The sequence below is a fragment of the Equus przewalskii genome, chromosome 3 (genome assembly GCF_037783145.1).
Source record: "Equus przewalskii isolate Varuska chromosome 3, EquPr2, whole genome shotgun sequence".
Lineage (NCBI taxonomy): Eukaryota > Metazoa > Chordata > Mammalia > Perissodactyla > Equidae > Equus > Equus przewalskii.
The window spans coordinates 102,849,036-102,862,172 of record NC_091833.1 but is presented as its reverse complement, the minus strand read 5'-3'; the positions used below and the strand labels follow the sequence as shown (position 1 = coordinate 102,862,172).

General features: G+C 37.9%; 1 protein-coding gene across 5 annotated transcripts in view; it reads right to left on the bottom strand.

Annotated features, from left to right (window-relative positions):
• The window catches only part of KCNIP4 (potassium voltage-gated channel interacting protein 4), a 1,058,546-nt gene that overhangs the window by 492,453 nt on the left and 552,956 nt on the right, over positions 1-13,137 (bottom strand). Inside the window, exon 1 of one of the 5 annotated variants that reach the window (XM_070613075.1) lies at positions 5,792-6,339. The exons of the other annotated variants lie outside the window; for them this stretch is intronic. Within the exon in view, the coding sequence (XP_070469176.1) occupies positions 5,792-5,891 (100 nt within the window). The 5' untranslated portion in view covers positions 5,892-6,339. Of the gene's footprint in view, positions 1-5,791; positions 6,340-13,137 lie in introns of those variants that run through there. 5 annotated transcript variants of the gene reach the window in all.

Here is a 13,137-nt window from a genome sequence, read left to right as displayed (position 1 = left end):
ATCTGCAAAACAAAAATAACACCTACAATCTTGCATCGTAGATATGATAATTCCAGTGCGTGGCATATGTAACACTGTTTTCCTCCTGTTTGCCCTATAGGGGATTCTCAACTAAGATGAGCTTTCTTCCTTCCTTTGTACTCCATTCTCTATAACTAGAATTATCTGTGTTCCTTCATGCTTTATACCTGTTGATAAAGGCTGAAGTATGTGTTTTCTGTTGATGATCATTCTGATCAAGCTTAAAATCCCATTGAGGCTTGCGCTATTCTCTAAATCAATGCTGGATGTACTTAGTCCAAAATCCTACTCCAATATGGATCAGCTGATTACCTTTGTTTGTCCATGCTTCAATCAATCCTCCCCATAAATCTCAGACCCTTCCCGGATTCAGGGTCTCATTTTTCCATAGTAGAATCTTATGCTGAATTTTCTCCTTTCTCCAAAATCACCAGCCCTTCTCTATCCCCTCTATTTCCAGCAGTCCCACCTGTCACCCACAGATAACCTAGATAGAAACCAAGCTCAGTCTGAGAATGAACATGTATATCTACCTTCTTCTCATCTTTTACCCCAGAGCCCAACTAAAGACTGCACTTGATTTGACTGGAATTTAATGCAGATTCATTTATGTGACAGAATTTTCTCTAACTTATAAGATACAGGGGTTACAATATTCTTTGTGCTATAGTTAAAACAGTATAGTCAGTTTGCCAGCATGAACACTTATGCTTATTAAACAATCTTAGTGATTAAGAGTATTTCACATATAGAATGTGTTCAAGAAAGGTCTGTAGAAAGAGTTAATGGATACTTCACCTAACATTTTTTCCTCTTCACCAAATTATTTGCCATTACCATCATGCTGTAAGATCTAGAAAATTAAAATTATAGAGTAGGATATAGAGCCTGATGATGTGAGTTTGAATTCCAGCTTTATGACTTACTGGTTGAGTAACTTGGAAACAAGTTATTTAGTCCTTTCAGGTATAAGTTTTCTCATCTCTAAACTGAGAATTATAGTACTTACCTCAGAGGACCATGGTGAAGATTAAATAAGACATTACCATACTCCTACCAATATTAATACTAATGCTATACTCTGTTTAACACTTTAATAAACAGTTTAACGCTATCCTGTGTTGTTTGACACTTTCCTGGTTTATAGGTAATCCTCACAAAGCAAGATACTAATATTATGTATCATTATTCCACTTTAAGGATAAAAAATAAGAATTATAGAGGCCAAGTAATAGCCCCAAATTACATGAGTATTAAGGGGCAAAACTGTGATTAGGATCCAAGCAAAATAACTCCAGATCCTCTGAATGTAATCTCTGAACATATTAAATTCTCTTCTTCCAATAGTCCCTTTTTAGACATTATTGTTACTGAAGTAAAGGAAATATTAACTATAAAGGACTCGTAAAAAGTCAGATGGTATAAGCATTCCCTTTATTACATTCCTAGATGGTGTAAAAGGATAGTATGCTTAAGTTTTCTAATATCACCATATATTATTTTATCTTTCTTAAGCATTACAGTTTAGAAAGACTTTTCTAATAGTCCAAATACACATCAGCTTTGGCATCCCATTGCAATTGGTGAAGCAGAAGTCTAGGAGGATTAAAAGAGAGTTTGCTTTATGAATCTCAATTAAGCTATTTGAGATGAAAATAATAGCCCCCTTCCAGTCATCTCCAGCCCCTTGGTCCTCATTAAACATCATGGAATGATCACACAGTCAGCACTGCTTACCAGATGGCCCAATTTATTGACAGACCCAACACATCCACATTTTCTGTCAAAAGCATAGGAGAATTAAGAACTTGGGTTCCAAAAGTCCATCTTTGTATATACAGCTAACACTTTGTTTAGACCACTTGGGGAAGCTTATTACAGTATTACAGATATCTGCTAAATAAAGTGAGCTGAATAAATACAAAGGAAATTCTAATGTTATTCTACAAAGGACTTATATTATCAGTTGATTTCCTTTTGTCTTTTTATCAAAGACAATTACCAACAAAAGCAAAGTTTTTCAAGTCATGTGCGTTATTGCAATTTTGTAAAATTTTGCTTTCTACAAAAGTTGGTAGTAGGGAAAAGGATGATTCTTTCTTAATTCAGTAACTACTTCAGAATGATTTAATACATATTTGGTTGAAAAGTAGATATTTTCACAGCCCAGTGTTGCATATAGAGATAATGAAATAGCTTCGCCATTAAATTTTTGATTCAATTTCTCCCTGGAATGCGTTAACAGAAAACCACTTTCATTTTTATAGCTAGAAAAGAGGCAATTTACTGTGAGCATAACTCTGGAGTTTCCTAAACTCCTCACCAAGTAGAAAGTGCCTATTAATTCAAAACACTAGCATTGTGCATTATCCTCAAAACTTTGCTCAAGTTAAAACTATTATTTGCATGCATACTGACCTGATATTAAGATTACTTTCCTTAGAAAGAAAACTTATAGAAGTTTAACTGAATTACAGAAAAAAATCGCACCAAAATACAAAGACAACTGAACTTCAAAATGTTAATAAATTTTAACACAATGTGCTTATTTGTTATTGGAAGTCCACGTAAGTTTTGAGAAACTATATCACAAGGATGCCTAAAATAGCAGCTCTGAATGTCAAATTCTAGAGCTACAGGAAAGGACATTTTCTATTCTCCTGAAATACAATGAAAATCTCCCTGAGCTATGATGAATTATCCCACTATGGAAGAAGAGGAAAGATTAGTCTATGAGCTGCACTGCATATCAATTCCAAACTAGGCCATTGATACCTATATCACAAGGAAGAATATGTGTTATACAAATGATCAAATTTTAATCACCTGATAAACTCATAGAAATTTTGAAATGGAAAGTTCCATGGAGATTATCAAATCCAGTTTTCTCATTTTAGACAACCAAAGAGGTAGAGTGGCTTATTCAAGGTTAGAAAACAAAATAGTGGCACAGGAGGGGTAAGAATCTGTACTTTTACCATTATTCTATCTTCTCATTTTAAAGAATGTCACCTGATAAATGCAACTCTTTTCATTTTTAAATATATGCCATGGATCTATATGTAGTGTTATGTTTTTATGCATATCATACATAGACTAGAACAGAAAGACCCAGGACTCCAGGACCCAGCCCCCAATCTTCTGCAAAGAATAGAAGCTCAAAGTACTCAAAGATAAGCAAATGCCAATATTTCAGCCTTTAATGTTACCAATTTATTTTGAAGTACATTTATTCTATACATATTTAAGGCAAGATAATTACTACATTATGCAAACATAGTATTATAAATGCCCTTGAGAACATAATGCATATTGCATCTACAGTAATACAAAAAGAAAAACTACATTCTGAATGATGACTACAGTGTAAAACAGTTACAAGTTTGGATAAAAATGTTTAATTGTTCAGTAAAAAAATTCAAAGTCATCCTCATAGGATTTTAACCTAGGTTCAGTTTTTCTCCTTAAGACTCAAATTTCTTTACTAGGACACTTGAGCAGACAGAAATAAGGTGAAAGTAATCGTTATCCCCAACTGAGATATGTAAAATGATGGGGATAGAGGGGAGCTCCTATGTGAAAATAAATCTGAATGAAATGAGCATCAGTGTTTGTTTTTAAGAAAGCTTCAAGGAATCTATGAAGATGCTATTTTGATATGAAACGTTGCTTATCTTTTTAATTAATTAAAATTAGTCTGTAACTTTAGAGTGTGCACATTCTGAACTACATATTCAAACTATATACAATGACATATAACATTTCAGTCTATTAATCTCCAGTAAGCAAAGAACGCAACCAACTTAAACCTTGTTTTGAAGGTTTTCTGACTCTAGCATTCACTCTGAAGATAAGTCTTACACAAACTTCAGAATGAAAGCACTATTGCTCTGTCTCTATCAACTTTTACACATTAAATATAATTCCTCCTTAACATGGTTATCAATATTTTACCATTTAAAAATACTTGCAGAAAACATTGGGAATCAGATATGGATCTATATTGAAGTTTATGAGAGAGTACATTCTCTCCATAGTATTATTACAATGTTGGCCTGGAAAATGCTGATATTGTAAAGTAGAAAATACAAGAAAGAAACTGTTCAGACAAATCAGCACAGTTTTGAATATAAGTAATAAGGAAAAGGGAAAATAATAGTTTCACAAAGGTTAGCAGCCCTTAGAAGAAGGAAACACAAGTTCTCATCTGGGAGAGTGAACATTCGTGCTTGTGAAATAAAACCAGTACAGAACAGGTTTCATCACAAATCCAGAGAGAAAGCCCTCAACGAAAGAGTTTTCAGAATGACCACACATCATCCATGAAATCAGGGAAAACAAGTCCTTCAACATGCTAAGAGTATCAACGGTACTCCATGTAACTGTCAGTCTCAGAGACAATAAATACCAGGGCAATAATATGGGGGCAGGGGAGGGTCACATCTGCCAGGTAAAATCACACTCACTAATGAATAGAGAAGCCAAACCAAGTTATTGGTTTCATGACAATGCACAAGATAAAGACAATTATAAAGAGCAGTCACCGCTTCCAGAATTTAGAATTTATCATCTTTTTAGAAGTACACGTTTCCATCACAAAGGGCAGCCAAAAGCATTCTGCAAACTTTAAAATCACTTTAACAAACCTTGCTTTCCACCATCCCCCCAGCCCACAATGAGTTATAAATGTAGGTTTCTGATAACCTACATCAGAGTGACACACTTACTGTAATTTGATGTTTGCTATTTGTAAATGCAATCTTATTTATGTCACATGTGGCAGTCATTGTCCAGAGGACTGGATTGGTTGTGGATGTAAACACATTTATAACACATTTGCATTTTTACTCAAGTTTAAAATTTGAAGCCAGAAGAATATCAAAGCATAACTGTGTCAATTACCACCTAGGGATGCTTTCAAAAATTGCTCTGACAACTTTAGAGAAACAATAACCGGCTGTATGCAAACAGGCTCTCCAACGTGTTCTGAGCCGTAAGAAAATAATAATCCAAATTTACTCAGATTCTCAAATAAACATTTAATTCAGGAAAAGATATGGGCAAGAACACACCTTATTTTTTAAAGAAAGAGATGACTGCTAAGGAGGATAGGAGAATGAGCCTCTGATGAACGTAAACAGCAACACTTGGAAAACAATTGGCTATTTGGGCTCTATGTTAAGATCTGTCATGATTTGGGGACTCTGTCTCAGACTCTCCGTTGGAATGTAAAACAGGTAATACTACAAATATTTCTCAGCACAACCTTATAAAAAGCTTGTCGTCCTTAGGCTCCAATCTTAAACCATAAGAAATTATGATAAATGTATATGCATTTCCATTTGATGAATGCAATCACATAGCAAGAAGTGGACCTCACAATATATCCATACCCAATATATCCAAATAAAATTTGCTGATACAATAAAAAAGGGGCTATTAGGTAAAACAATCTAACATCAATATGGACTAAATGCTCTTAACATAAGCAGACATATCAATTATAAACCTTAAATTTCCTCAGTTTTGCTTCTAACATTTTGATTCAAAGTGTTTCTCATAGTTTTAACGTTCTGTTGCTGTGAAAACATTACTGAAACTTACAAAAAAGTTTATTTTATTAATCCTACCCTGAAAAACCTGCCTCTCTTCATGTCCACCCCAGAGTAACATTTCTCTGATCTCATTTCAGGTGCCTCTTACATTCGCTTAAGAAATTTTTATTGCAAAACAGAGAATTTTTAGAAGTCACTAAAAAGCACTCCCTTACCTTCTAAACCTGCTTCAATCAGCCCAAACTGTTCCAATAATTTAACAAAAAGCACAATGACGATCAGAACTGCTATCATTTCAAGCCCTTCCAAGTTCATGGTCAGCTAGGTCATGGTCCGACCACAGCCACTGAGAAGTGCTCGGCTGCCTGGCTGTCTTTGTAAAGCCATTAAACTACATTAAGAAGGCTACTGTCAGAGGAGAACGGGAGGAGGAGAGCTTGAGAGAGAGAGAAAAAGAGAGAGAGAGAGAGAGAGGGAGAGGGAGAGAGAGAGAAGGGAAGTGAGCGAGATGGAGAGGCTGCGAGAAAGGGCGTGAATGAGAGAAAACGCATTCGTCCTGTCTACTGTAGCAGAGGCCAGAAGTGGCAGCCGGATAAAGTCGGGCCTGACGGAATTATCAGCTTCCTCGTTATCACTCTTACACAGAGAGAGAGCCACGCATGAAGTAACCCGCAGATCACTCGAAGACCCGAGAGGTCACCAGGAAGGTCCCGAGGAAGCATGACGCGCGGCAGTGATGGCTCGGTGGCCCCGGGACCAGCGCACCGGCGCCGCGCCGCCAGTGGCTTTGTTGGGCTGGTCAGTTGCCTTGGAAACGGAAACTAACCAAGGGCTGAACTCCCGCTGCAGACAGGGACCAGAGCTCCGCATCCTGAAATAAGAAAAACCTGAAAATGCCAAGAGGCGGAGTGACAGCTTGCATTCAGCTGCTTCGGAGACATTGTTTACTACTCAGGAAAAGCAAAGCGTGTGTTTTGTACCAACTAGCTGAGCACAGAGAGAAATGAGGCTTAAGGGACTGGATCAATATTGACTCACTCCTTTTCAATGAGTTGCCTTATCCTAGGGCTCCATCTGAGTCATTGTGAACTAATATTCGGGTTTGAGTAGTAACTATCATACCGTTTCAAAGCATGGGTCTGCTAACCTAATAAATATTCTTAATAGTTACAAATTTTAGAGTTTAGCAGTTACCTTATGCATTAGCTCATTGCTATTCAATACACGAAAATTTATACTTTCATTTTTTTCAATGTGTACCTCCATCTCTTGCTTTCATAAGAACTGATTTAAGTAAATTTAGAGGCAGAGAAAATTTGAGAAGAAAATAAATAAATACATCAAAAATAATACTTGCTTGGAATGTATTTCTCTTTCTTGCACAACCATTTCATGTTTTCGTTTCCTCCATTACTGACCTAATAGATCAAGCCCACATTAAATACAGAATTTTAAAAATCAAGAGCTAGAAAGCATCTCAGAAAGTCAACTCAAGTCTCCCGCTTCACAGATGAACAAACTGAGGATCAAGAGAGAGCGAGAAAGATCAGGCCAGGGCAGAGCAGGCGGAAGGCAGGCATCCCTAAATGTTGGTTGGCTTTTGAGGCAACATAGTGCAGAGTATGGACTCCAGAGTCAGAGTGCCTGCATTCAGGTCTAGGATCTCTTACTAGCTGTGTGACTTTGGGTAAGTTACTTAACACCTCCATGTCTTAATGTCCTCATCTGTAAAAAGGGGGATGATAATAGCACTTAGCTCATTGTACTGTTGAGGGAGTTAATGAGCAACACATTTAGAACACAGTGCTCAATCTCTACTAGCCCTTGTTTTTATCACAAGTCTTTCCATGCTTTATGCTTACGATGCAGGGTTGCCAGAGTAATTACTCTGAGTTGTAGCCTCATCTTATTATTCCTTTGATCAAAAACCTTCCATGGCTCCCTGTTTGCCTACTGAATAAGGTCCAAACTCCTTTGAACTGCATCCCAGTCTCCCTAGGATCTGGTACCAGCTTGAGGATGGTACCTCATTGGCCCTACTTCTGTCCATCAGTTCTACCTGACAGCTCAGCTTCCTTTGCCCAAACTCATTCTGCGCTCCTCCATCTCCAGGCCTTTGTTCAAATCACTCTATTTGGAAAAACCTTTCTACACCATCTCTGCCTGTCAAGTTCCTAAAACTCTTCCATGAAATTTCCCAACCAGAATTAGAGGAAAGTTTTCCCTTTTTGTGTTTTTATAGTATGTTTTCCTCTTATGATACATTATATTTTAGCCACTTGCATACACATCTTTGCAACTTAAGGGTAAGCTTTTAGAGGACAGAAATCACGCCTTCATTATCTTTACACCCCCCCACAATGCCTCCATGGAGTGCCCATCATACTTCATAGATGAATGCTATAATGCTTGTTGGATAATAATTGTCATCATTAATTATGTAATTACCACATGCCAGATGCTTTCTATATATTGCTTTTCCCTTTTAGCCACTCTGAAAATAGGTATCATTAGATAAGATTTACAGAGGAAACACTAAGCCTCAGAGAGTTTAAATAGCAGGCTCAAGGTCATGCTGCTGGTGACTAATGGGACCAAGATTCAAACTCTGGTTTGTTGAACTCAAAGTCTATTAATTCATCCCATTATTGCACGTACCTTTAAATGAATTAAAAATCCAAACTTTGGCAGAAGTACTTATCAGACAAGAAATGAAGATTACAGACAAACTGATCCTCCCAAACTGTTTGTGACATTCTAATTACTCCATTAACCCCAACAACTTTGGAACATGAAAAGTTTCCAAACTAGTAGTTAATTGAATTCATGGATCTTCCTTCCTGCTCGTTGACAGGATTATTGTTACTTAAACACACGTCATCTCTGGTCTCCAGAGGGGATTTTTCTATGTTTTTCTACCCAAGGGAACTCAGTGGAGCCCTTCAGTTAACCATACGAATGAACATCAATGTTTGCATCCTTGTGTTCACAGTTAAGTTGATGTCTCGGCAATGAAAGCAAAAATAGACAAGCGGGACTATATCAAACTAAAACACTTCTGCACAGCAAAGGAAACAATCAACAAAATGAAAAGTAATCTACGGATTGGGAGAAAATATTTGCGAATCATGTATCTGAGAAGAGATTAATATTCACAATATATGAGGAAATCATACAACTCTATAGCAAGAAAAAAAATTTGATTGAGAAATGAGCAAAGGACCTGAATAGACATTTTTCCAAAGAAGATATACAAATGGCCAACAGGTATGTGAGAAGGTGCTCGGCAGCACTAATCATCAGGGAAATGCAAATCAAAACTATAATGAGATGTCACCTCACACCTGTTAGGATGGCTATTATCAAAAAGGTAAACGATAATAAGGATTGGGAAGGATGTGGAAAAGAGGGAACCCTAGCACACTGTTAGTGGGAATGTAAATTGTCACTGCTGTTGTAGAAAACAGTATGCAGGTCGCTAAAAAATTAAAAATAGAATTACCACGTAATTGAATAATCCCTCTTCTGAGTATATATCCAAAGGAAATGAAATCATACTTTGAAGAGATACCTGCAGTCTCATGTTCATTGCACTATTTGCAATAGGCAAGATATGGAAGCCACCTACATGTCTGTTGATGGATGAATGGATAAAGAAATTGTGATACACGTACAAACACACAGCCCTGCCCCCCAGAATAGTATTCTTAAAAAGGAAGGTAATTTTGCTATTTGTGACAATATGGATGGACATGGAGGACACTACGCTAAGTGAAATAAGCCAGAAGCAGAAAGAAAAATACTGCATGATCTCACTTAAAAGTGGACCCTAAAAAAGTCAAATTCATAGTTGAAGAAAGAAGAGTGGTTACCAGGGGCAGGGAGATAGGGTGAATGGGGAGATGTTGGTCAAAGGGTACAAAATTGCAGTTATATAGGATAAGTTCCAGACGTTTAACGTATAGCAATAATACTTTACTGTAGACTCGAAATTTGCTAAGACAGTAGATTTCTGGTGCTCTCACTACAAAAAAAAAGGTAACTGTGAGGATATGGATATGTTAATTAGCTTCACTGTAGTAATCGTTTCACTACTTATATGTATATCAAAAACATCATATTGTCCACTTTAAATATATACAATTTTTATTAAAATAAAATAAGATAAGGTTGATGTTCTTGGGCTGAGAAAAGTGTCCAGGCAAGGAGCTAGTGAGAAGTGTCAGAGAGGGTCTTTCCACTCCATCTGGATGTTACAGTTATGGTTCCCACGGAGCGGAATTGTTCTTCTCAGGGCCTGTGGGGTTTCCTTTCAGATTGTTTTCCTCATAAGCTCAGGCCTTTGCCCTTGCTGTTCCCTCTATTGGAATGCTTATCCCAAGATCATTCCATGAATAAGTGACTTTATTTACATCTTGGCTCCAAAGGCCCTGTCACAGTGAAGCCCTTGCTAACTGAACAATATGGAGCAGAACCCCTTCCCCTGATCCTGGAGTCACTATTGTCTGAACAAGTGTTATTTTCCTCCAAAGCATTGTCACTACTTGACACGGATATTTGTTTACTCGATTATCTAATATCTCTGCCTGCTAGAATATAACTTCCTGCCTATGAGGGCAGAGATTTTTGTCCCTGCTTCTGGTAACCACTGTTCTACTCTCTGCTTCTATAAATTCAAGTTTCATAGATTCCACATATAAGTGAGATCATGCAGTATTTTTCTTTCTTTCAGGCTTATTTCACTTAGTATAATGTCCTTTAGCTTCCTCCATGTTGTCACAAATGGCAGGATTGCCTTCTTTTTTACTGCTGAATAATACTCCATTGTGTATGTGTGTGTGCACGTGAGTGTATCACATATTCTTTATTCACTCAGCCATCAACAGACACTTACGCTGTTTCCATATCTTGGCTATTGTGAATATTGCTGCAATGAACATGGGAATACAGGTATCTCTTCAAAGTATTGGCTTTATTTCCTTTGGACAAATACCCAGAAGAAGGATTGCTGAACTATATGGCAATTCTATTTTTAATTTTTTGAAAAGTCTTTATACTGTTTTCTATAATGGCTGTACCAATTTATATTCCTGCCTTGTTCACTGGGATAGCCCTGAACTTAGAATAGTGCCTGGCACAGAAGAAGTAGGGACTAACTATTGAATGAATAATGTGACTGATACTCTCATCTTCCATAAACAGCCACTTGCTCTCTCACTGATCTGCCAGGACATAATTCTCTGTTATCTAGAGCGCCAAGGCTGCCTATGGACCCTTGTGAGGTTTCCACACACTCTCTTCAGAGGGACCACTCAGAGGAAGTCACCCACAGCAGAGAATATTTCTGTTGCCTCTCTCTAAGGTGAGCCATGAGCACTGCACACTGGAACATCTTGGCTGTGTTCTTTTCTCAGTGTTTAATGTGAGTGATTTATGGTTCCTGCTGACATGACCAAGGAAAGTGATAAAAGGAAGGCATCAGAGAAGGTCTTCCTGCCCAAAACACCTAAACACCATAGGAGTGGAGGGTGAGAAGTACCTGGGATAGCACCCACTCCCATTCTTTGATTTCCAGCTGAAAGAATATTGCAGCATAAATAGGTAAAGTGGCTTTCTCCATAACTCTTAGCCTCAAGTCACAACTTGGACTTAATTGAAACATTAAGCCAGTATCTTTTCTTCCTAGAGAGCCTGGCATTCCCTTTCAAAAGAGAAATACTAGAATGTCCAGTAGAAAGAAGCGACTTGGGCATTGACTCCAGATATTTGACCTCGTTCAAGTTACTTAAACTCTCTAGACCTCAGTTTGCTGGTCTTCAAAATGAGGCCAATACACTTACATGGGGGTGTTGTGAGGATTAGGTATAATAATATTTGTAAATGAAACTAGGCTCTGAGTACTACATACTTTGCCAAGCTCTGGGCTAAATACGTGGACCGTCCGGTCCTTATGACCACTCTTTGAATAGATAAAGATTTTCATTCTCATCTTACAGATGAAACAATGGAGGCTTGGAAAGAGTTAGTGCGTTACTCTGGGTCCCAAAGCATCAGAAGCCAGTCCAGGAGAGAGCTGTACACTGACTGCCAGGACACTTCCCATGCAAAGGACTTGACAGTGACCGGAATACACCAAGCACTTGATAAACGCTTTCCTTCACTAACATACAAATGTCAGCGAAATAACATACAAACGTCACTGAAACACTTTATTATGACTTTTTAAAAGACTATTTGCTCTTTGTGGATTGACGTGATTTTAGACACAGGAAAGTTCTGTGCCCCTGCCCTGGGGGTGGGGTGGGGGTGGGAAGGGATGAGCACGAAGTAGTGGTGAGAGAAAAGGATGCTGTTATGATAGTTTGTCAAAAGCTACTACGTGGCGTACTCTCAAGAAACTACCGAGGGGGGTTAGAGGCAGATCCTGGTCTCACAGTTCAAAAGAAGGTTCCACAAATCAACTTTGGGGAATCCTTCACTTAGCTCTGCTGCCACATGAAGATTTCCTTGGCCTGTTCCCAGAAAAGTGAACACATTTAATTAGAGGTCCCCTTACTCTTGCGCTTCGGAGCATATCCCTAAAGTGCAGTTTATTCAAAATTACCAGATTACTGGCAGGAATGTACCCATTTCTGCTTCGTTTTCAGCAATATGGCTTTTGAAAGGAAACCAATGTTTCCTTCCAAAATGAAAGATGAGGCTGTCCTTTGATGAACTGAGGCATGGAAGGAAGAGGTTCTGGTTATTTGCGTCTTTTTGGTACCAGGTTGGGGATAGTATTAAATGCGATGGGTGGTGGGAGACCTTTCTTCATACCCTAGTCTCAGAGCCTCAATTAATTGGTCAAAAACTGAACTTCATTCCACTTATTTCTGATTATTCATCATATATTCACTTGTTAAATTTATGGTTCAGATTCTATACAAGGTGGTAAGGGTAATAAAAATCCTATCACCAGGCTTTGAAAAGCTTAAAATCTATTAAAACAAAATTTAGATGATAATAGCTGGTATTTTTAGGGTAATCACTATCTGATAGACTAGTGAACTAAATACTTTATATGGATTCTTTCACTGCATCCTCACATGAACCCTATGAGTTAGGTGCCATTATCATCTCCATTTTATAAGGGGAAATTGAGGAACAGAGGGCTCAGTAGATTACACCAGGAAATATTCAACCAAGGATTTTAACCCAGGTCTGACTCCAGAGATCATGATCAGACTGTGTTTTAGATGCAATTGCAAACAACTTCCATCCAAGGCAGGCTCTGGTGAAAGTTTTTAAGGAAATATGGAAAATATCATGAGAGGAGGGAGACCCCACTTAGGCTTGAGTGGCAGTGGAGGTAGAAGAACAGAACCAAGATCAACTTTATTGCATTGGCCTTGTACCATATTGATAGTAGGTGGCAATTTTTTTTTTTTCATAGCAAGGGCAGTCTTCATTATATGCCCAATGGGGAAGAAGACTAATCTTGCCATAGAATTCACCCAGAGCCTGGAAAACAGTCAAAGCCAGCTATATCACTTGCCCCGATGCTTCTACAAAGTTTCTTCCT